General features: G+C 38.3%; 1 protein-coding gene across 3 annotated transcripts in view; it reads right to left on the reverse strand.

Moving 5' to 3' along the window:
• Window positions 1-25,324, reverse strand: part of AFF4 (AF4/FMR2 family member 4) — an 89,986-nt gene that overhangs the window by 14,206 nt on the left and 50,456 nt on the right. For 2 of the 3 annotated variants that reach the window (XM_010359966.2, XM_010359968.2), the window contains 8 exons: window positions 15,433-15,469; window positions 13,530-13,575; window positions 10,273-10,327; window positions 9,792-9,829; window positions 8,920-9,082; window positions 6,997-7,914; window positions 3,753-3,841; window positions 2,887-3,127 (listed from right to left, as the gene is read on the reverse strand). In XM_010359966.2, the coding sequence (XP_010358268.1) occupies window positions 2,887-3,127; window positions 3,753-3,841; window positions 6,997-7,914; window positions 8,920-9,082; window positions 9,792-9,829; window positions 10,273-10,327; window positions 13,530-13,575; window positions 15,433-15,469 (1,587 nt within the window). The remainder of the gene's footprint in view (window positions 1-2,886; window positions 3,128-3,752; window positions 3,842-6,996; window positions 7,915-8,919; window positions 9,083-9,791; window positions 9,830-10,272; window positions 10,328-13,529; window positions 13,576-15,432; window positions 15,470-25,324) is intronic. The other variant, XM_010359967.2, reaches the window with a different exon arrangement.

The following is a 25,324-nucleotide window of genomic DNA, read 5'->3' on the forward strand; positions in this document are numbered from 1 at the left end:
GTGCTTACAACTTAGCAGGCACTAAGTTAACTAAGTACTTAGCACTATTGTTTTTTTTTTTTTTTTTTGAGCTGGAGTCTAGCTCTGTCGCCCAGGCTGGAGTGCAGTGGCCGGATCTCAGCTCACTGCAAGCTCCGCCTCCCGGGTTTACGCCATTCTCTGCCTCAGTCTCCCGAGTAGCTGGGACTACAGGCGCCCGCCACCTCGCCCAGCTAGTTTTTTTTGTATATTTTAGTAGAGACGGGGTTTCACTGTGTTAGCCAGGATGGTCTCGATCTCCTGACCTAGTGATCCGCCCGTCTCGGCCTCCCAAAGTGCTGGGATTACAGGCTCGAGCCACCGTGCCCGGCCAGCATTATTGTTAATCCTTTAACAAACCTATGAAATAAGTACTGCTACTAAGATAAAATGAAAAAGCAGTCTCAAGGAGGTTGAGTAACTTGCCTAAGTTCAAACAGGTTTTAAGTGGCATTCCTGGAATTTGAGTTTTAAATTCAGAATTGCCAGACTTCAAAAGCCAAGTTACTTTCTTAACCTTTACTCTGCCTCTCATCCACATGTCTTTTTTTTATTTTAAGAGATGGAAGTCTTGCTGTGTTGCCCAGGTTGATCTTAAACTCCTAGGCTCAAGTTGATTCTCCCGCCTCAGCCTCCTGAGTAGCTAGGACCGTAGGCATGTACAACTGCACCTGGCTATATGTTTCTGCCTCCTATCAATATAGCCCTTTATGAAAGAGCTATGACTCTCTCTCAACTGCCTCCCATCCAGCCCTATCTTTAATAAAACGAACATACATTTTTCCATAATAAAACACCATAAACAAGTGGAATTTATTCCAGGAATGCATGGATGTTTCAACATTAGAAACCCCAATAATATATAATTTTACTTTACCTAACAATTTACCCAATAATATAAAATGTTTTATATTTATATAAAAAATATAAAATTTTAAAATATATAATTGTACTTTGAAATGGCTTTCTGAATATTATGTTGTACTGTAACATTACTAGGATAGCTTTCCCTCTGTTTTATTTATTTATTTGTTTGAGACAGCGTCTCACTCTGTTGCCTAGGCTGGAGTGCAGTAGTGCAATCATGGCTCACTGTGGCTTCAACCTCCTGGGCTCAAGCAATCCTCCAGCCAGCCTCCCAAAGTGTTGGAATAATAGGCCGTGAGCCACCATGCCTGGCTGCCTCTATGTTTTATAAATAGACCCATAAAGACCTACATTCAGATATGCTTTTCAGAGGATTTCTGAAAATAAGTTTCCAAATATTTAAACACAGTTTTCTTATATAAAAACTATGTGTAATATTGGTTTTCCAGATCTAATTTTTTCTTTAGTTGATAGTATAAAAAATCGCGTATTTCCTAACTAAATTACAGATTGTTCTCTAAAAAACTCAAATGTCACTGCCTAACTTGGGAACGGTCAAGACTAACAAGTATTAACTTCAATAACTGTTAAGTGTCAAGAGCTATTGAAATCAAAGTGGTAAGGCCCTATTCTGTATTTTGTTGAAAACAACAGAGTACCAAATGACTACATTTGATCCAACAAATATTTCCTCATTACCCAGCAAGTTAAGCACCGGATAAAACACAAAACAAGACACAAATCTCTGCTTTCAAGAAGCTGACAAACTTCTTGAAGAAACTCCCTTATGTGTGATAGAAGCATATACAGTGATTTTTACCTATGAGATAGCAGAATCCAAAAGAGGAGAGCTCACTTACTTAAGAGCCAAAAAAAAAAAAAAAAGCAATAGCAGGTTTCAAGAAGCAAGCACAGAGGCCTCAAATCCTACAGTTAAAGGATGGGAAATAGAGAAAAAACATGAGCAGGCAGATGGAGAACTGGAGCAATAAAGCTGGCCAATGTAAGAGTCAAGGTCCTAAGCACCTTGTGCTAACACTAAACTACTACAGAAGGAGCTTGTTCAGCTAGAGAAAAAGCTTTCTGTGTATTTAAATTTAAGAAGTTGTTAATTAAAATAATCTCAATTAAAAATTTTTTAATTTTACCACAGTTAATAAATATAAGAGCTTTAAGGAGTCTTATTTTTCAATTCTCAAACCTTTGCTTACTAAATAATAGGTATTTTCTGATTTGAGTAAATTTGCTTCTGATCAGAACAGTTTAGAAAGCAAATGACCTGGTAAACAAATTGAGGGTGAGAGACTATTAAAGTACAGCCTTGAACAAACTCCTTTGATCCAAATCTCCATCTATAAATGTGAAGAATACTTCCCCCTACATTGTGAGTATCCTAGGAATAATAATTAGAAATAATTTCAGTGCTAACTTAGCTAAAGATTTCTTTTTCTATTTCATGAATCAAAGCCAAATGATTGCTTTGTCACTTTACATAATATAACTAGTTTGTAAAGTATAATTCTGAGAAACTAAAAGCCTATTTCAAACAATATACAAGAACTCAATCTTAGCAACTAAAACCATTTAGTTCTTATTTTAAAAACTTCCATAACCAACTTTTCCAATTACTGGTTTCTATCTTTTTTTTTTTTTTTTTTTTTTAATTCTAAAGCTCTTTTACAGACAGGGTCTTACCACATTGCCCAGGCTGGACTCAAATTCCTCAAGTGATCCTTCCATTTTAGCCTCCCAAATAGCTGGGACTACAGGTATGAGCCACAGTACCCAGGGGTTTTTATTTCAATGGACCAGCTGACTTACTGCCTTCACAGTCTTACATCACTGTATTCATTTATTAGGATTATTACATATAGAGGGTAAAAGGCATAGGCCTATGTATTTATTAATATGTTACAATAATTTCAAAGCACAGTGTCACCCTGGAAAAGTCACATGGCAAGTTGAGTGATTTTCAAAAGCCCCAGGCCCCCAACACTTTACCTTAACCTCCTTGGAGCTACTGGAAGTCTTCCCTTCGGTCTTCTTCTGCTTCGATGTAGAGGAACTGTTTCTGCTGCTGCCACTAGTCTCCTTGTTGTTGTTACTGCTTGACTTGAAGGAAGAAGACTGACTAATAGTCCTCTTCCGAGAGCCATGCTCTGTTTTTGGATCTTTTGAAGGAACAGGCCCAGCAGGAGAAGGCAACAAGTCCTTTTCTTTTGCAGCACTCTGCTTAGATGACCTGCCAAACCAAACAAAAAAATGCCCTCATTTCTCCACACAGTAATACAAGGGTAGCTGATTTTTCCATTTCTCTTTGTCTGCTTTCAAGACAAATCTGTTTTTCCCCATTTGATTACTAGGACACATGATTTCTATAAAACAAAATAAGACTGTAAATTCCATGAGGGTAGGCATCTTCTGTTTTTATTCCTGTGGTTGTATATCCAGGGCCAAAAACACGACCTACCACTCAGTAGTACTCAATAAATATTGGCTGAATGAATGAACAAAATGATGAATAGTGAATGAAGAGATTACCACTTTTAAGTTGGCAACCAGTCTCTTGGAAATTACAGGTAAGTTTGCCATCTAACCAGAAAGCATAGCTTTACTTTAATTCTCCCCCAATACTCACCCCTACCACAATAAAAAATGAAGAAAGGAAGAATTAATTAAATTTTAAATGTTTTCCATTCCTATTAGCTAAAAGCGAAAGCTCCCACTATTTGGCATATGTTATGTGTGTGCATTTATATAACACTCGCTTACTAAAAGGAACACTTAGAGCATGTTAGAAAGTACCCAGTATCAAATGATACACATATATTAACAACATTAGCATGCAACATGTTTTGGGGACGTACTCTCTGTTGCTGGATGGCTTATGGCCTGCTGAATTCTTGTCCTCTGTTTTGGGTTTCTTGCTCTCGCTGGCTCGGCTATCATCTTCATTCTAGATGAAAAATAGAAACCGTGGTCTGATTTTTATTCAACTAACTTCAGCTTCCAGCACTAGCTACCCACAAAGAGTTTATCCCTTATTAGGCATCAGAAAGATAAAACAGAAGTACAATAATTCATTTAAATAATATTCAAAAAGATTAGGTTTTAAGGCTGAGGTCTCCTATTTTAGATATACAGAACCCAAAGACTGAAACAGATTTCCTACAGTCTCTAAGATGGCATCTTTTCAATGTAATGATTTGGGGGGTGGTATCTGTGAAATTATAATTAAGATATAATTTACATAACATGAAATTCACTCTTCAGAAGTACACAATTCCATAACATTTGGTATATTCAGAGTTGTACAACCATCACCACAATGAATTTTAGTTTTATTTATTTATTTATCTGTCGCCCAGGCTGGAGTACAGTGGCATGATCTCAGCTCACCACAACCTCTACCTCCCGGGTTCAAGCGATTCTCCTGCCTCAGCCTCCTGGCTAATTTTTTGTATTTTCAGTAGAGACGGGGTTTCATCGTGTTAGCCAGGATGGTCTCAATCTCCTGACCTCATTATCCGCCCATCTCGGCCTCCCAAAGTGCTGGGATTACAGGTTTGAGCCACTGCACCCGGCTTAATGAATTTTAAAATATGTTCGTTATCCTGAAAACACACTCCATACCCATCTCTTCCTCCCCCAGACACTGACAATCACACTTCATCTTTATAGATTTGCCTATTCTAGACATTTCAGGAAAATGGTATCATTCAATATATGTGGCCTTTGTGGCTCCTTTCATTTAGTGTAACATTTTTAAGGTTCATCTATGTTGTAGCATGGATCAGTACTGCATTCTCATTTATGGCTGAACAGTATTCACTGCATAGAATTTATTCATTTCGTTGAGTCATTCATCAGGTGATGGCCATTTGGGTTGTTTCCACTTTTTGGCTAATATGAATAATGCTACTATGAATATTCAAGTACAAGTTTTTGTGTGGACATATGTTTTCATTTCTCTTGGATATATACCTAGGAGTACAATTGCAGGTCAAAAGGTAATTCTATGTTTAACTTTTTCAGTAACTACCAAACTATGTTCCAAAGCAGTGGTATCATTTCCATTTTCATCAGGACCGTATCAAAGTTCCAACTTTTTCACAACTTTGCCAACAATTTTTATGGTCCCTACTTTTGATTATAGCCCAGCCTAGTGACTGAAAAAACTTTTTGATGGAAAACACAAGTGGTGGGCCCATCCACTGCCATGTTACTTTTCTAAGTGAATCTAAGTTTTCCTTTTGTTTCAAATATCAGGGCACAAGAATGTAAATATTCTACCATAACAAAAGAATCTGTTCCCCTAAACAAACGATTAAAGACAGACAAATGAAAACATGAGAAAAAGAAATCTGCATCCTTTATTACCCTTAACTGGGTCTTCTCTTAGTACTACCTGCTTTATCTCCAGGTATTGCCCTTGACACTTTATATTTTAAATGTTTGAATATCTTATACAAGGGCCAGGTGTGGTGGCTGACACCTGTAATGCCAGTGCTTTGGGAGGCTGAGTGGGAGGATTGCTTGATTCCAGGAGTTTGAGAACAGTTTGGGCAACAGAGCAAGACACTATCTCTATAAAATATTAGCCAGGTGTGGGGTCGCATGCCTGTAGTCCTAGCTACTTGGGAGGCTGAGGAGGGAGGATCACTTGAACCTGGGAGTTTGAGGTTGCAGTGAGCTATGAATACCATGGCACTCCAGCCTAGGTGACAGAGCAACACCCTGTCTCTAAAAGTAAGAAAAATAAAATAAAATGTTATGAAAAAAGTAATACTTTTTAAGCACAAAAGGACCATTCTTTTTAAATTCCATAAAAAAATCCTAGGTTCCTAAAGAGCAGAGTCCATCATACACAAGCTCTTATTCCACATAATTCTATGAATTAAATCCCAGTCAAGTCCAGCAATCTGAGGCTGTGGGCTACAGGGGCCAGTGGCCCTAAACAGCTTACTAGTTCAGCAAAACATCCCTGTACAATGATAATGGAAACTCATTAGGTATAGCAAGGCGAGCAGTAAGCACTGGTTTTCTAAAAATTCAAATAATGTGGACAATTTCAATTTTTAAAGATTCAAAAAAGAAGTGAGGTATTATTCTAATTTGTCTGAATATATATCATCTGCACATGGCACTGTGGTTTTATGAAAAGGAGAGAGGAAAATATCTCACGCCATTTTAAGAAAGTGCTCTACTCTCCCTGTAGTATACGTGATTTTCAGGTCAAATGGAGTGGTGTTTATGTTCCAAGTTTACTTGGTAAGGCCATTCTGGTACCTATCTGTTCAGCTACTCAAACTTAACTTCTAGTCTTTCACAATCATACACATGTATCAGGGGAAATTATAGTTACTCTTTGATACAGACTACTTAAAACTTTACGTTCTCCTGAAAATTCCCCACTAGAGCTGAAAAGATCAGGCTGTTTTTCCCACAGAGTCTCTATATTTGTAGCGATTCAGATCACTTCATTGTATGATTATTATCCTCCAATCATAGACATGTGTGAATTTTCATATTTCCTCAGTCTAAGAAAAGCAGACCTTAAATGTACAAATTTTGCCTCTATATCCAAAATTATCTTGGAAGTATTTAGGGATGAGAGCTGGCTATGAGCCAGCAATATTTTTAGTTCTGACCTTTGTTAAGGAAGAGAAGCTGGGGCACAGAGGTGCACAGTAGATGAGTTATTAAAAGTGTGCCTTGGTCTGGGTATATGACATAAGAGAATGGTAGGGGTTATAACAATCCGGGGAGTATCCAAAACTAAAAACACCTACAACCAAAATGTTGAGAATGTTGCAAATGCCTGTTTGCAAGTTGCTGCTCTCTAACCTCTACACCGGTCAGCACATGCTGAAAAGCACTGGCTCATTTCTTATTTCATTAGCAACTATCCTGCTTTAACTGAAGGACACAGGCAGAAACACAGAAATCTTCAAGAGACTGTTCCATAAGTAGCCTCAAGTGGGCCTTGGGTTTACCCACTATTTTCCTCCACAGTTTATGACCTGCCTTGTTACTTTGTGGCTTACTGAGATTTCCACTGCATTTCAGATTCCGATGTTTCAAAACAAACAACAAAAACCCTTCACAAACCTTATGCTTCCTCTTGCCTTTGTTGGAAACTTTTTCTGAGGCTTGTTTCTGAGCCTCTCTCGTGTGCTTTTCTGGCACATTTTTCTTTTCCCCCTTGGGCGGCTCTGTTTCTTTGTAAGGCTTTCCTGGTATTCTAGTCAAAAGATTCAGGTCAATCTTCACAATAAGTGGGTACCTGTCATCAGGCTCACTGAGGGGTGAAAGAAGTTCCTTCTCTTCCATAGGAGAGAACATTCGTTGCCGAAAAAAGCTATCTTCTTCCTCCACTGAGGAGGGCTTAACAGGAGTCCTATTGCTCTCGGGGTACTTAGGAGTTTGTGAGGAAGGAGGAAGGCTCTCGCTTTCATCTGAATCTGAGGATGAGGTATCTGTTTCTATGATTTCCCTTGATTTCTGGGAAGATTTACTTGTTGACTTATATTTCTTTTTCTCTGCTGTAGGTCGAGGGGAAGACTTAGACTCCTTCTTTATATTGGGTTTCCTTGAGCCTTTGGTGGCTGCTTTGTGTCTGCTGGAGGGCATGCTGCTAGCCAAGTCTACAGGGGTTTCACTTTCTATCTTCAGGCCTCCACGAGGCTCTTCAGCAGCTGTCTTCTCAGCCTTTTTGGGTTGTTTTTTGCCTACAGTTCTTCTCTGTGTTGTGCTGTCACTCTGTGCAGGAGATTTCTGCCTCCCACGCCCACTTTCTGATCCCTTTTGGATGGTTTTGGAGTCTCGTCCAGGAGTAGCGGAACTCGTTTCTTTAGGTCCACTTGTATCAGTGTAGCTATTCCCAGTGCCCTGCTCTCGGCCTTCCTTTTTGTAGCCTTGAGATGATGGGATGTTACTGTCCACTGAAGAAGCGGGTGACACTTTATGTGGGTTCACTTTATTCAGCCAATTATCAAGTTGCCATTTGTTTGTTGGCGGGGGTTCAGGCTGAAAAACAGAGAAACATATATGCTTTTTTCCATACTGAAGCATTCTCCCCCCTTTACAACCTCAAAGAAGAGGAAAAACCACAATGCCTAATGCAACAAAAGCATTTACTTGCCATGGTTCTCTATGAACCAAAGCAAAGGGCTGAGTATTGACTATTAGCTCTTATCATCTGATCATCTGAATAAGAAGATAAGCGGCCAGGCACGGTGGCTCACACCTGTAATCCCAGCACTTTGGGAGGCTGAGGTGGGCGGATCATGAGGTCAGGGGTTTGAGACCAGTCTGACCAACATGGTGAAATCCCGTTTCTACTAAAAATACAAAAATTAGCCAGGTGTGGTGGCACACGCCTGTAATCGCAGCTACTCAGGAGGCTGAGGCAGGAGAATCACTTGAACCCGGGAGGCGGAGGTTGCAGTAAGCCAAAATTGAGCCAATGCACTCCAGCCTGGGTGACAGAGTAAGATTCCGTCTTCAAAAAAAAAAAAAAAAAAAAGATAAGCTTAATGTTATATGTAACCTTTAAATAGGAAATATTCCTATTCAAGAATCCAATTTCAAAGGTGTAATTACAAATGGCCATACAGAATATTTAATTCTAGAAAATAAACAAATGATGTAGGTACAAAGAGAGATTTTTAACTGCAATTTAACAAGCTATACTAAAACTGTATTACATAAGATTCTTTTTATCAACACGTGATGTTCTTTGTAACTACAGAACATCAATTACCATGTTGAGTTATAAAAATAAAAGACCAAACTAAAGGTACACAATATTTTAGTGACCTGTAATATGCCAAGCAGTTCCTAATCTAGACCGAATTTGTTCAAACAACAAGGAATCATCTAGGTTTCCTCCGAGGTACACAGTACAATTTCTTTTTGTCAGAATATGGAAACTTCTTTCCTTCTCCTTTTATATTTGAATCAGGTTTTAAATGGACATCACCAAGGACCCTGAGAGGGACTATGGGAGGTACCCCCTTCCCTCTGTCTCACCTCAGGAGATGCACTCTGGGATGGCTCATTTGCCTCACTGTCACTGGAACTACTTTCACTCTCTGAGTCAGATCCAGAGCTGCTTTCAGATCCACTGTGGCTACTAGAATCATCCCTGGAGTTATCTGCTCCTTCACTATTATGATGTGAAGGTTCAGAATTACTAAAAGAGATGAAATATACAAATGTCCAAAGTTTATTTTACATTGACAACAGGAAAACATCCAAATCGGACAACCAACTTTCTTTTTTTCTTTTCTTTTTCTTTTTTTTAGATGGAGTCTTGCTCTGTCGCCCAGGCTGGAGTGCAGTGGCGCAACCTCGGCTCACTGCAACCTCCGCCTCCCAGGTTCAAGCAATTCTTCTGTCTCAGCCTCCCAAGTAGCTGGGACTACAGGCGCCCGCCACCACGCCCGGCTAATTTTCGTATTTTTAGTAGAGACGGGGTTTCACCATATTGGTCAGGCGGGTCTCAAACTTCTGGCCTCAGGTGATCCGCCCACTTCGGCCTCCCAAAGTGCTGGGATTACAGGCGTGAGCCACCACGTCCAGCCACAACTTTCTTTAAAATGTTTACTATGTGTTACATTGCTGTAATTCTATGAATCCAGAACTTCACTGTAAATGAAATGAACAATTCTTTTTAAAAATTTCTGATGTGCTACTTAGGTATTAATACTCACCTTTTAAAAACAGTTTGAGGTATAATACACAAATCACCCACTTTTAAGTGTATAATTCAATTAATTTACAGAGTTGTACAACCACTATCAAAACTGATATTTACTTATAAGGCCACTTATTATATCCCTGCAATGTTATCAGGCTGACCTAACTCTTACCAATAAAACAGAAAAGAAAAGGATGCCCACCTTCCTGGTGTACTCCTCGGCATTGTCTTATCACAATCCTAAAATTAAAACATAAGAAGAAATCTGTGAATGAATAAACAGTATTCTATTTGCTTAGTGTGAATAATATCTGAACTCTTAACAGAAAAAACTGGCTTCTCTAATGTATGCAACAATGTTTAACACTTACACTGTTTTTACCTAAAGAGTAACTGAACTGCTAGAATAAGATCAAAAGCTTTGTTAATAGTTATTATTGTCAATAATCTACTGCTTCACGAGTATGTTTTGATCCATAATAAATGTTGAGGAAAACCCAATTTTTTAAAAAAATAAGAAAAAAATGGAGATTTAAATATAGAGAAGAAAACTACAACATTCCAGTGTCAGAAAGTTTATAAGAAGAAATTTATTTTAAGTAACAAATGCATTATTCAATTATCATTTTTATAAAATACAAATACTATGTGAGACTGGCAAAATAAGACAATAGTAGACACACCTGTTCCCCATCACTGTCTTCACTGCTGCTTAGTTTTAAGTCATCTTTTAACATACTAGAGGGAAAAGGCAGAAAGGATTATTATTTTTGGAACAGTTTACATGGTATGCCAGGGTACTAAATATCTACTAAAAATTCTAGAAATAATCACTGTGGTAGCCACAGATTAACCAAAAAACAAAATACTAGTAAGTCTTATTCTATCTGGTTTGGTTCAAAATCTCAAATTGAGAATGGAGGAATTTAACCATTCCATAAGCTCTATCCTTCCCATGAATAAAATATTGATCTTTTCTAATTAAACAAAATCTACTTTCTATAAACTCTCATATTCAGTTCTGTAGTCTCTAACTTTTCCCCTAGGTGCACACACACATTCATTATTAAAAATTAACAAAGTCATACCCAACAATCCACTAGAGAGATATAACTCCTAAAAAGAAGGAAGATAAAATGAAAGCATCAAGCAATTCTTCCTTTGTCCCCCATGTTCCACAAAGAGAGGTTAGTATAACTGTTGACAACTGGGTAACTGTGAAAACCAGAACAGTTTCCTAAGCCAAAGTTCTAGTTCATAAATGTCTTGCTATGAAACAAAGCGCCCTCTGTAGAAATAAATATTTTGGGTAAAAGTCTTGGCTATATAGCAAAAATGACTATGTAAGTATGTGTATGTATATGTATGTATGTGTGTGTGTGTGTGTGTGTGTGTGTGTGTATATATATATATATATATTTTTTTTTTTTTTTTTTTGAGACCGAGTCTCGCTCTGTCATGCAGGCTGGAGTGCAGTGGCGCAATCTCGGCTCACTGTAAGCTCTGCCTCCTGGGTTCACGCCATTCTCCTGCCTCAGCCTCCAGAGTAGCTTGGACTACAGGTGCCCGCCACCACGCCCGGCTAATTTTTTGTATTTTTACAGAGACAGGGTTTCACCGTGTCAGCCAGGATGGTCTCGATCTCCTGACCTCGTGATCCACCTGCCTTGGCCTCCCAAAGTGCTGGGATTACAGGCGTGAGTCACTGCGCATGGCCGACTATGTATATATTTTTTAAACTCCCAAATTCTGGCCGGGTGCGGTGGCTCACGCCTGTAATCCCACTACTTTGGGAGGCTGAGGTGGGCGAATCACCTGAGGTCATGAGTTTGAGACCAGCCAAGCCAACAGGGTGAAACCCTGTCTCTACTAAAAATACAAAAATTAGCCTGGCGTGGTGCTGGGCACCTGTAATCCCAGGTACCTGGGAGGCTGAGGTAGGAGGAGAATCACTTGAACCCAGGAGCTGGAGGCTGCAGGGAGCTGACATCCCATCACTGTACTCTAGCCTAGGTGACAGAGTGAGACTCTGTCTCAAAAAAACAAAACAACAACAAACAAACAAACAAACAAAAAACTCCCAAGTTCCACAATCTCCCTTCATCAAAATTCAAATCAATTTAAACACATACACACAAATACTATAAGCTGACAGTTTCTGGAATTTGTTTTTGAAAGCAAAATTAAAGACGTAAATTTTCTTTTAAAGTCATAAAATCAAAATCATTAAACTTAAAATTTTCTACATAACAGCCCACAAAACATTCCTTGTCTTTTTACATGGGAGGAAAAATTAATACAAAGTTTAGGGAGAACTACAACTAGAAAAATGTCTAATTTCTCATTACCAGTAATTCCATTACCTTTCTTAAAATTTCATGACAATCTCCAATCAGCGAGAAGGAAATCTTCTTTCACTCTAATAACTACTTGTACTTTTCCCCCTCAAAGTTTAACCTACATTTCTATATCTGACCCTAAGTTCAAAATATTACATATTAAATATCACCCTGAAATAAAGTAACTAGATGATTTTTAAGACTGGCCCAATTAAACAGAACAGGGAAAAAAGAGTTTTCTTTCAGACAGGGGCTTAGTGCATCTATCTCTATGACTGATTTTCCTCTAAGGAAATGTACTTACTCTGAATTCTCTTGGCCCTTATGATTTAACAATGGCAGCTCAATGAACTTGTTTACACATGTCAATATGTCAAAGCTTTTACCAGACTGCTCAGAGCCGTGCTCGAGTTTGTTCCCTCACAACCAAAGTAATAGGTATAGATATGGTAAGTACACTTCCGTTCTTTACATATAAATAAGTATGATGAATAGGAATATAATTTGAATTTTTCAGCAGTGAGGGGGGTGCTTCTTGTGTCCTTGTATTTTCATTCTTAGTTCTTTTATTCAGCTGAAGTGCTACCAGTCTAGGGTCATCACAGTACAGTTTGTGACTGTGGCATGGTAAGCTGACACTGTAGTCACTGCTTCTTTAGAATTTTGTTTTAATCACTGAGTTAACCTGTGGTCTCAGGAATTCAGGAGTTCATTCTTTAAGTTGGAATTTATTTTCATCCAATACATTACCCTGTTACGTTTTTATATATATTCCTGCTTCTACCAACAAAATAAAAATAAGAAAACTTAAAGACAGTACAAACTATGTACGTTACTTAATCTAGTGGTTAAATGAATGGCTTGGCCTAAAGAAGAATCCTGTGTTTATTTTATGACTTCTTTATTCAATATAAATTAGGAATACACACAGAAAAATATACACATACAACTCTCAGATGAGAAAAAACCATGATCTCAGAGCAGAGGTAGGCAAACTGTGGCCCACAAGCCAAATCCAACCTACCACATTGTTTTAAAGAGTGTGGCTGGAATACAGCCACACTTATGGTCTGTAACTCCTTTCATACTACAAATGGCAGAGCTGAGCAGTCAAAACACAGACTATGTGGCTCTGAAAGCCTAAATATTTCACTATCTGACCCTTTACATAAAAATTTGCATGCTCACGCCTTAAAAGGTCAATATTTATTTTTTAATTTTTCTGAGACCAAGTCTCGCTCTGCTGCCCAGACTAGAGTGAAGTGGCACGATTTCGGCTCCCTACAACCTCTGCCTCCCAGGTTCAAGTAATTCTCCTGCCTCAGCCTTCCAAGTAGCTGGGATCACAGGTGCTTGCCACCACGCCTGGCTAATTTTTTGTATTTTTAGTAGAGAAGGGGTTTCACCACGTTGGCCAGGCTGGTCTTGAACTCCTGACCTCACGTGATCTGCCTGCCTTGGCCTCCCAAAGTGCTGGGATTACAGGTGTGAGCCACCCTGCCCAGCCTCAATATTTCTAAATATTGTTCAAAATACCCAGATATTACAGGTAACTTTTAGCGAAAACAATACACATTGAACTCATTAAGCAATAAACTTACGATTTAGACTGGTGCCCATTTGAAGTTTTAGAAGGATTATATCTTTCTGGAACAAAAAGAATGAAGTGAGCAACTAAAGTATGGCTATTTAGACTGTAAAATGTCTATGTAAAATACCCTCAAATAAATGTAAATCAAACAATGAAATATAATTCTTCAACCACCAAAATGGTAACACCATCAAACCCAATAATATGACTACAGGGGAAATAAGCATGTGTACATGTTGCTGGTAGGACTGTAAACTCATACGACCTTCTTGAAGAGCAATCTGGTAATACCTTCTCAGTACTGTAACTACACTGCTGAGTGACTTAGTAATTCCAATGAAAGGAATTTACATTACAGGTATAATCTTGAGGAATACACAAACACACAAGCACACACTCGGGAATGTTTATTATAGCCTGGTTTGCAATGGCAAAAACTGGGAAAAAAAATGTCCATCGATAGGGGACTAGTGAAATAAATTACCGTATTTTCATACTATAACTAGAGTTGTATGCTGTTATAGAAATAGCTCTAAAACAAACAAAGTCAAAAACACAAATAATGAGTAGAGGCAGCTTATGATCCCATTTGTGAACAGCTTTCAGAAAAGAGAATGGGAGAAGAGTAGAAGGATGAAGTATTCTTAAAAGAAGATGACTAAGGAAAACAAGCTGAGAAAAAAAAGAAATAAAAAGAGAGAAAATGTAAATTTTCTGGCCTATAGTTAGCTATTTTCTGCATTTTAACATTTTCTGCATATTAACAATGTCAGATCCCTTTTTCCTGTAGCTACAGCCTTTAAGGTGGAACTAAGAAATTGATATACAAATAAAGAAAGCATAACATCAAAAGAGGTATTCTTCTAGTTTTATCTCTGCATTAAGATCACTGAAGATAAATTAAGGATCAAACAGTTGCACATTTTCATTTCCAAAATACCTTATGACTACTATAAAATACCTTATGACTAGTATAAATCTACCTTAATTAAGAAGTTACTGCTCTTGGCAAAAAGAATACCTGTTTTGTTACAGAGGTATACGGTGAAGCCCAGACATTTGCAATGGTTCCCTCAATCTACACAACCACAATCTCTTGGGACCATATTTGAATTCCCCACGACTATCTTCCCCAGAAATTCTTCTGACAGGCCAAGAAAGTAAGGGTGAAGGTGAGGGTACAGCAGGCAGCAGACTTTCTACCCAGATCAGAAAACCAAGGAAGAATAAACACGGACTGTACAAATATAACAAGAAAAGAGCCATGGTCAGCTAAATAAAATGACCCCTTCTTGTGTGGAGTTTTACCATCATGGAACCAAGTACTTTCATAAAGGAAGTTAAAAGAAAGAAGAATGACTCTTGAGTTTACGAGGTGCCCATTAAATTGTATTCATGAACTGTTAGTTCAAATGCTTAATAAAAGTAGTGTATTTTGATCTCCAATGACCTGCAGTTCCTGAATTTTTAAAGAATAACAATTTTTCAGCTCGATCCTCACTACTCATTAGATCATAAAAATTAGAATACGAGGTTATAGTGGCTCACACCAGTAATCCTAACACTTTGGGAGGCGAGGCAGCTGCATCACTTGAGCTCAGGAGTTCGAGACCAGCCTGGGCAACATAGTGAGACCCTATTCTACTAAAATTTAAAAAATCAGCCAGGCATAGTGGCATGTGCCCATAGTCCCAGCTACTGAGGAGGCTGAGGCAGGAGGATCACTTGAACCCTGGAGATCGAGGCTGCAGTGAGCTACGACCACACCACTACACTCCAGAAAAAAAAAAAAGAAAAATGAAAAAGGATATGACATGTAAAGGTATTACTAAAGTTATATATGCTGTGACCATGAAAATTCAATGTTCAATAAATAGCTTAATTTGAAAACCAAGAGGAAAAGAAATACTCACTTTGTTCTCCAGGGCCAAAATTGGACTGCTGAGATTCCTAAGAAAAAGGAACATAAAATTATACAAAGTGACACTAAAAAAGAAAGGTTAATTCGTGAAAAATGCTTAAAGTACATAAAAACATTTCAAGTACTTGAAAAAGCACAGAAAGAATGTAATGATCCTGTCTGATCAGCCTTGGCAATTTTGTGATCAATAATGGACTTTCCCAGAGACTAATACAAAAAGCATTAAGCCACCTAAATTCTTTATCATTCAATTCTTTCAGCAGCATCCATTGTAGTCATATCCCTATTTACAGCCCTTTATAAAATAAGTAATTTTTGGCCGGGCGCAGTGGCTCAAGCCTGTAATCCCAGCACTTTGGGAGGCCGAGACGGGCGGATCATGAGGTCAGGAGATCAAGACCATCCTGGCTAACACGGTGAAACCTCGTCTCTACTAAAAAATACAAAAAACTAGCCGGGCCAGGTGGCGGGCGCCTGTAGTCCCAGCTACTCGGGAGGCTGAAGCAGGAGAACGGCGTGAACCCGGGAGGCGGAGCTTGCAGTGAGCTGAGATCTGGCCACTGCACTCCAGCCTGGGTGACAGAGCGAGACTCTGTCTCAATAAATAAATAAATAAATAAATAAATAAATAAATAATTTCAATTTAAAATTCTTAGTCTTAAGAAAACACTTCATTTAAAACTAAAGGTAATACTGAAGACAGTGTACTAAGTAAAAATAGCTGTATATGTTTATCCATTATAAGTATACCACTTTTTTGGGAGGCAGAGGCTGGTGGATCATGAGGTCAGGTGATTAAGACCATCCTGGCCAACACAGTGAAACCCTGTCTCTACGAAAAATACAAAAATTAGCTGGGCATGGTGGCGTGCACCTGTAGTCCCAGCTACTCGGGAGGCTGAGGCAGGAGAATTGCTTCAACCCCGGGAGGCGGAGGTTGCAGTGAGCCGAGATCGCACCACTGCACTCCAGACTGGCAACAGCGCGAGACTCCATCTCAAAAAAAAAAAAAAAAGTATACCACTTTTATGGACTAAAAAAACCCATATGGATATTTCCACGTCATTTTAATCCCTCCTTCTCCCTGCTCCCAATATTTTATATACATTAGCAACATGAGATGGTCATTTACTTCCATGTAAGCCTTGTAACCGCATAGTGTCTGGCACTCGGGAAGTGCCAATAAAAACAAGCCAAAATGTCACCCTCAGTGAAATATGGCTTTCCAAACTCAATTTTCATGACCAGAACAGCTGTTCCATATATGCAAACTATGCATTTCTCAAAATTAAATCTGGGTACAAGACGTAGCACTAAAATTACACAAATATTCCTAAAAGCCTACTTAAAAATAAGCATACTCTTCCTTTAGTTAACAGAACTGTCTGTGAAAGAACAATATAGTTTTGCTGTTAAAAAAACATTAAAAACCTATTTCTATACTCAACTGATTTTCCAAGAAGATGCCAAGACCATTATATGAGAAAGAATAGTCTTTTTAGCAATGGTGCTAGGGGAACTGAATAGCCATGGGCAAAATAAAGCTGGGCCTTTATATTACATCATTTTAGAAAAACAAAAACAAACAAACAAACAAACTCAAAATGGACCAAAGACCTATAAATGTAAAAGCTAGAGCTATAAAATCCTTAGAAAAAAACACAATGCCAAATCTAAATGATCTGGGATTTGGCAAGATAAACTGGACTTAATCAAAATTAAGAACTTCTGTGCTTCAAAGGCTGCTATCCAAAAAGTGAAAAGACACCTCACAGAATGGGAGAAAATATTTGCAAATGATGTATCTGATAGGGGGCTGGTATCCACAATATACTATAAAGAGCTCTTACAATTTAATAACAAGACAATCCAATTAAAAAACAGGAAAAGGGCCTGAATAAACATTTACCCAAGGAAGACATATAAATGGCCAATAAGCAGATGAAAAGATGTCTCACACCCGTCATCACGGAAATACAAATCAAACCTACAATGAGATACTACTTCTCACCCACTAGGATGACTAGAATCAAAAAGACAAATGTAACAAGTGTTGACAAGGATGTGGAGAAATCAGAACCCTGGTAAGAATGTGAAATGGTACAGCTGCTTTGGAAACATTCTGGCAGTTCCTCAAATAAGTTAACACAGAATTACCACATGACCCAGCCATTCCACTGTTAGGTATATAACCAAAAAAATGTAAATGTAAGTCCACACAAACATTTCTATATAAGTGTTTATAGCAACATTATTCATAATAGTCAAAAAGTGGAAACAACTCAAATGTCCATCGGCTGATAAACGTATAAACAAAATGTGATATATATCCATACACTGGAGTATTATTGGGACATAAAAAGGAATGAAGTACTGTTACATGCTACAACTTAGGTGAATCTTGAAAACATAATGTTAAGTGAAAGAATCTAGTCACAAAAGACCATACACTACGTTATTGTATTTATATAAAATGTTTAGAACAGGGAAATTATAGACATAGAGGAGATTAGTGGTTGCTTAAGGCTAGGAAGGAAGATAGAGGGAAAAAGGGATAACAGTTAAAGGGTACAGTTTCTTTTTGAGTTGATGATTTACAAACTCAAAACTACTGAACTCTACACTTGAAGTGGGTGAATTACATGGTAAGTGAATCCCACCATCTCAGTGCTGCTGTTTAAAAACTATAAATTCTTGCAGTGGGCAAGAGGTCACTTTTGTGACTTTTGTTTAAAATGAAGATTCCAGGATGGGTGTGGTGGCTTACGCATGTAATCCCAATACTTTGGGAGGCTAAGCAGTGAGGATCACTTGAGGCCAGGAGTTCAAGACCAGCCTGGGCAACATACCAAGATCCTATCTGTACAAATAATAAAAATAAAATAAAATGAAGATTTATTTACCCCCTTGAATTGTTTATTGTCTTATATTCATTTACTTGATAAATGGCCTAAAAGTTAATAGCCCCATATTCCAAATAATCTCTGATTTCTTTGTCTTATATCTGACAATAGTCAGCAGGTCCCCAAATACCACTGGATTCTGTCTCTTAAACACCCATCAAAGGCAAGACCGTCTGAACTGGAAAGACTTCAGGTCCTCATCTTTTTTACCTACAATGGCCTTCTAATGGATCTTCCTAGCTCTAGTCTCTTTCCTTTACTCAACTATAGCCTCCAATTTACCCTTCTACAGCCCAGGTCTTAGTATGCGTCATCACTGCTCTCCTATTTTTCGCAGAACCTCCGATGACTTTTTGTTTTTTCCTAGGGATGAAACCCAAACTCTCTGGCATCACACTTACTCGTGTATCAAAGTACTGAGAAAACAATGATAAGCAAAAACTGACAAGGGCCCTGCCCCCAAGGAGTTTAACACGTATTTGAATGCCAATAATGACTACCTTTGCAATCACTCACACAAATCCAAGTAAAATGGCAACTGTAATAAATACAATGAAGGGCAAACACACAGAATTATATTAAGAGTTTGTAATTGTGCATGCATGTGTACCTGTGTGCGTGTGTGCATGTGTGTGTGTGTATGTGTATGATCTAGCCAGGAAGATGAGCAAAGGCTTCCCTGAGGAACTGCCATTCAGACTGAAATTTGAAGGATATATAGGAAATAAACTGGGAAAGGAAGAGATAGGCTAAGTGCTGTAGGGAGAGAGAAAACATGTGTAAAGTCCAGCTTAAAGGGAAGACCATGGCTGGTACAAGGAACTTAAAGGCAGCCCACAGAGAGGAAAAAGGAAAGGTGGAAGAGTGGTGAGACATGAGACTGAAGGCCTAAAATGCTAGATCACATGGTTTACAGACCTTATAGACCATATTAAAGATCTGTGTGTGTGCAGCTTATTAAGTAGGAGAGTTACACAACTACATCTGCATATTGTGAAGACCATCTCACAATATAAGTGTTTCTATATAAGTGTTTATAGCAACATTATTCATAATAGCCAAAAAGTGGAAACAACTCAAATGTCCATCGGCTGATAAACGTATAAACAAAATGTGATATATATCCATACACTGGAGTATTATTGGGACATAAAAAGGAATGAAGTACTGTTACATGCTACAACTTAGGTGAATCTTGAAAACATAATGTTAAGTGAAAGAATCTAGTCACAAAAGACCATACACTATGTTATTCTATTTATATAAAATGCTTAGAACAGGGAAATTATAGACATAGAGGAGATTAGACCTTATATTATATCCACCTACTAAGTGGATAACAGCTTTAAGAAAGCTAGAATGGAGTTAAGGATACAAAATGAGGTTACTGGAATAGTATCAGTAGGAGGTAACTACATCTTAAAGTTTGTCTTCAAGCTTTTTTTTTAATCATATACTCCATTACTAAGAAATTTTTCCATTTGTATCTTCAAAATATGTATAGAATATGCATTACTACTTAACATATGTATAAATACTGTAATTTTAAAGGCATAACAAAAATTAAATACCATTTTTAGAGTAATTTTTAAATTATATTTATGAAAGACAACAAAACCTTTCTTACACACAAAAATATAATGCTTCAAAGGTATGACACTAAGATGGACTTATTTTTGATATCTGGTTTCATTAGATGCCACAAAGATATAGTTATACTCATGGAAGAAATACTATGTTTATTAAATCACAGTAACAAAATTTCAGCCCTATACATTAATTATGTAAAGGATTCGATTGAATTAGATTTCCATGTTCCCTGGTGTAAATCATTTAGGAAAATAAATTAGAAGGTGGCATTTTAATCTTTTTAGCAAATAGGTTCAAACCACTGAATAGAAATTTTTTTCAGCTCTTTCAAGTTTGCACATTAGAACTGTGGTTTTTGGTAACAAAAAAACTAAAAATACATAAACAACGACAATATTATTTTTTAAGTGTTATTTTCCTAGCTCGTATGTGTGTATATATATATATACACACACACTTGTATATATATTATACACTATACACACACACACATACATATATATATATATGTATTTTGAGACAGAATCTAGTTCTGTCACCCAGGCTGGAGTGCAGTGGCGTGATTTTGGCTCACTGCCACCTCCAGCTCCCAGATTTAAGCGATTCTCCTGCCTCAGCCTCCCAAGTAGCTGGGATTACAGGCACCCACCACCAAGCCCAGTTAATTTTTGTATTTTTAGTAGAGACGGGGTTTCACTGTGTTGGCCAGGCCGGTCTCGAACTCCTGACCTTGTGATCCACCCATCTTGGCCTCCCAAAGTGCTGGGATTATAAGCGTGAGCCACCATGCCCAGCCACTCAAGTATATTTTTTAGGGAAGCAGTTACTTCATTCATTGTTAAAACATCATTTTTATTTTTTTTTTTGAGACGGAGTTTCATACTCCTGTAGGATGTTTCATACTTGTTGCCCAGGCTAGAGCGCAATGGTGTGATCTCTGCTCACTGCAAACTCTGTCTCTTGGGCGCAAGTGATTCTCCAGCCTCAGCCTCCTAAGTAGCTGGGATTATAGGTGCATGTCACCACACCCAGCTAATTTTTGTATTTTTAGTAGAGATGGGGTTTCACCATGGTGGCCAGGCTGGTCTTGAACTCCTGATCTCAGGTGATCTAGCTGCCTCAGCCTCCCAAAGTGCTGGGATTACAGGTGTGAGCCACCACGCTCGGCCAACATCATCTTTACTCTTAAGAGAGAGGGGGGTTTAATTATTTTTTTAAAAATACATTATGAAAAGACACATGTAGCATATTTGGTGGTGGTATGCATGTGCATGCGTGTATGTGTGTGTGTCTATATGTGAGAGAGATAAAAAGAAAGAGGTGTCTAACTCATTTTTAAGTGGGATAACTGATATAACGAAACAACTTCTATGTTAGTGTAAAAAATATTCAGATTCATTTCTCATTTCATTACAGAATATATTGTACAGAGCATGATTCTATAACCGAGTTGAAGATATTCCACAGTTCCAGACATTTCTGGCTTCAACATCATTGTTCCAACACTGCAACTGTGCATAAACTGCACTTGTACCATTACTCTTGCCTTGTCCTGGGTCCCTTTTTGTAATTCCTGTTAAAGCAGCCACTGTATCAACAGTGGCATGTGGAAGGGCAAGGAAAAGAGGGAAGGAGACGGGGAGGAGAAGATGATAAGATAAAGATTTGTGAAGAACCTAGGTAAAGAGGTTCTAAGTAAAGAACAGAACACAAAGAAGACAATGTATGTCTAAGTATGATGCACACAACTACACATCCAATTAAACACTAATAAATAATTCCTATTGCTTTCTTTTGTATTATTGCTTTCTACAAGCAAATGTTTGGTATAGGCAAAACGCATTTCTTGTTTCACACTTCCTTACAGCATCCAGCAAAATACCAGGGGAAAATAGCAAATATGAATCAATATTTAGTAAGTTTTGTTCTAAACCAAAGGAATGACTGAGGAATCACAAGGAACAGAGGGATTGAATTGTTTTTGTTTTTAAATGGGACCAATTCAAGGAGAGAGATGAATACACTAAACCAGCTCCCCAATATGATCCTAAACTTAGCACCATTTGCCACCTGTGAAGTGCTCTTTCAGACTTATCAACGGTGTGAAGTGCTTTCTGATGTGTTCCTATCTTCCCACATCTTGCTAACACTCCTCTACTTCTCCTTTAAACTCTAATTGGTGTCACCTCCTGTAGGATGCTAAACCCAAATTCCCTAGATATAACAACTTTCTCCCTTCTCTGTCCTCTCATTGAACTTGGTACATATAACTAGTGCACATGGAGAGTAAGTACCTATTAAAGAATCACACAGAGCTTTTAGCTATATTACACATGAAGTTCCACCAACTTAAATTCGGAGAATGAGATAAGCTATCGGTAAGAAGCAACCCACCTTAGCGACAATCAGTCAGTAGCTGAGGTGTCTCACAAACACCAAAATGTAAACACTGTTACTTGAGTATATATATCCATATTCAGTTAACAAACATTCATTGAACTGCTACTTTGTGCCCGAACTATTCAAAGCATTGGCACAGCATTTTCCTATGTTCTTTAAATACCCATCTTAGAGCAAGAACATTTAAATTATACAGTGTTCTATCTCCAGTGTCAGGAACACTGCTGGAGGTTGTTCCAAACATGGTAAATAAGTGCAAAGGCAATCAAAATCTTTAATATTCTCCAAACTATCACTGGAAAATCTCCCAAGCTATCCCCAACTATATCCATATTCTCTGCTTCCCTCTGGTGCCAATGAAGTAGTGGTGCTCTATTCTAAAGCTACTCTCCTCTACGTGGGCACTGAATCTTAATTGCTCTTATGAAGATTTCCTAAGGTCACCTCCTCTCTTTCCCATGGATCATTTGTTTTTCCCTTTCTACTAAACTATCAGCATTATAAAAATAACAAAATATCTTCATCTTATAAAAACACTCCCCTGACATACCAAGACCATACAGTTCTTGGTACCACATTCTCTGTTCCTTTTTACAGTAAATGCTTCAAAAGACACTTACTCTGATATCTTTTGAGCCTAGTACAACTAGTCTTTTACCCTCATCTTTCTACTAAAACTCTTTGTCATTAATAAAGAACAAATTGTCAAAGCTCATGCCAGGAACATAGAAGTTAATAAGTATCCGTTTAATTAATAAATATATAAGCATTATCAAATTTTTATAAACAATTTTATAAAATTGTTGTCTAACATAAAAATATATATTCCATAAAAATATATATTAAGGCCGGGCGCGGTGGCTCAAGCCTGTAATCCCAGCACTTTGGGAGGCCGAGACGGGCGGATCACGAGGTCGGGAGATTGAGACCATCCTGGCTAACACAGTGAAACCCCGTCTCTACTAAAAAATACAAAAAACTAGCCGGGCGAGGTGGTGGGCGTCTGTAGTCCCAGCTACTCGGGAGGCTGAGGCAGGAGAATGGCGTGAACCCGAGAGGCGGAGTTTGCAGTGAGCTGAGATCCGGCCACTGCACTCCAGCCCGGGCGACAGAGCGAGACTCCGTCTCAAAAAAAAAAAAAAAAAAATATATATATATATATGTTAAATGTGTAATAGCAGATTAGACATCGCAGAACACAGATTAGTGAACCTAAAGACACAGCAATACAAACCATTCAAAATGGAGCAATACAATATGAGATCCACCCCCCCAAAAAAAGAAAAAAAAAAGAAAGAACAGAACATTAGTGAACTCTGGGACAACTTTAAGGGGCCTAATATACATGTAATTGGAGTCCTTGAAGAAGACGAGAAAAGGGGAGAAGAGAGTAAAAAAAAAATTGGCCGGGCGCGGTGGCTCAAGCCTGTAATCCCAGCACTTTGGGAGGCCGAGACGGGTGGATCACGAGGTCAGGAGATCGAGACCATCCTGGCCAATACGGTGAAACCCCGTCTCTACTAAAAAATACAAAAAACTAGCCGGGCGAGGTGGCGGGCGCCTGTAGTCCCAGCTACTTGGGAGGCTGAGGCAGGAGAATGGCATGAACCCAGGAGGCGGAGCTTGCAGTGAGCTGAGATCTGGCCACTGCACTCCAGCCTGGGCGACAGAGCGAGACTCAGTCTCAAAAAAAAAAAAAAAAAAAAAAAAAAAAAAAAAAAAAATTGAATAAGTTTCTCAAATTTGATGGAAACTATAAGTCCAAAGTTTCAAGAAGCTGAACAAACCCCAAGCACGAGAAAGATAAAGAGAACTATAGCAGAACATATCATAACTGAACAGATTAAAAGCATGATAAAAAAAAAAAAACTTACAAGCAGCCAAAAAAAAAAAAAAGGACATTTTACATATAAACAAAGAAAAGAATGACAACAATGTACGTATCAGAAACAACGCAAGCTGGCAGACAGTGGCGGCAAGGTCCTCAACCTAGAATTCTATAGCTGGCAAAAACACTTTAAAAAATAAAAAAGGAAAGGCAAAATAAAGATTTTTTCAAAGTGCTAAAAGAAATATTCAAGTCCTCCAGATAATAGTAAAATGGGCCAGGTGCAGTGGATCACGCCTGTAATCCCAGCACTTTGGGAGGTGGAGGTGGGTGGATCACCTGAGGTCAGGAGTTCCAGATTGTCTCTACTAAAAATACAAAAAAAAAAAAAAAAAAAAACTTAGCCGGGTGTGGTGGCAGGCACTTGTAATCCCAGATACTCCGGAGGCTGAGGCAGGAGAATTGCTTGAATCAGGGAGGTGGAGATTGCAGTGAGCCAAGACTGCACCACTGCACTCCAGTCTGGGTGACAGAGCACGACTCTGTCTCAAAAAAAAGTAAAGATAACAAACTGTGTGTTTATTTATTTAGAGACAGGGTCTCACTGCCACCCAGACTGGAGTGCAGTAGAGTGATGATGGCTCACTGAAGCCAAGACTTCTGGGGCTCAAGCTATTTTTCCACCTCAGCCTCCTGAGCAGCTGGGACCACAGGTATGTATCACCACACTCAGATAATTTTTTCATTTTTTGTAGAGACAGGGTCTCACTATGTTGCCAAGGCTGGTCTCAAACTCCTGGACTCAAGTGATCCTCCTTCCTCGCACTCCCAAAGTGCTAGGATTATAGGTATGAACCTTTGCACTCAGCCTAAAAGATAATAGATTGTTTAAATAAAAATAGTAACAATATTGTGCCATTTATACTTTATGTGGAAGTAAAACGTAAACAACAATAATACAGATTCTATGAGGGGAGAAATGCAAGTATAATGACAACAGGGTCTTATACAGTAGAAAAGGAAGGTATAAAATCACTTGAAGATAGACTGACACATATACACACACACAAAAAAAGGCCTGATGAGACAAACAGAAATCAAAAAGCAAGACAGTAGATTTAAGCCCAACTGTATCAATAATCACATTAAATGTAAGTGGTCTG

Source organism: Rhinopithecus roxellana, chromosome 3 (genome assembly GCF_007565055.1).
Source record: "Rhinopithecus roxellana isolate Shanxi Qingling chromosome 3, ASM756505v1, whole genome shotgun sequence".
Taxonomy (NCBI): Eukaryota; Metazoa; Chordata; class Mammalia; order Primates; family Cercopithecidae; genus Rhinopithecus; species Rhinopithecus roxellana.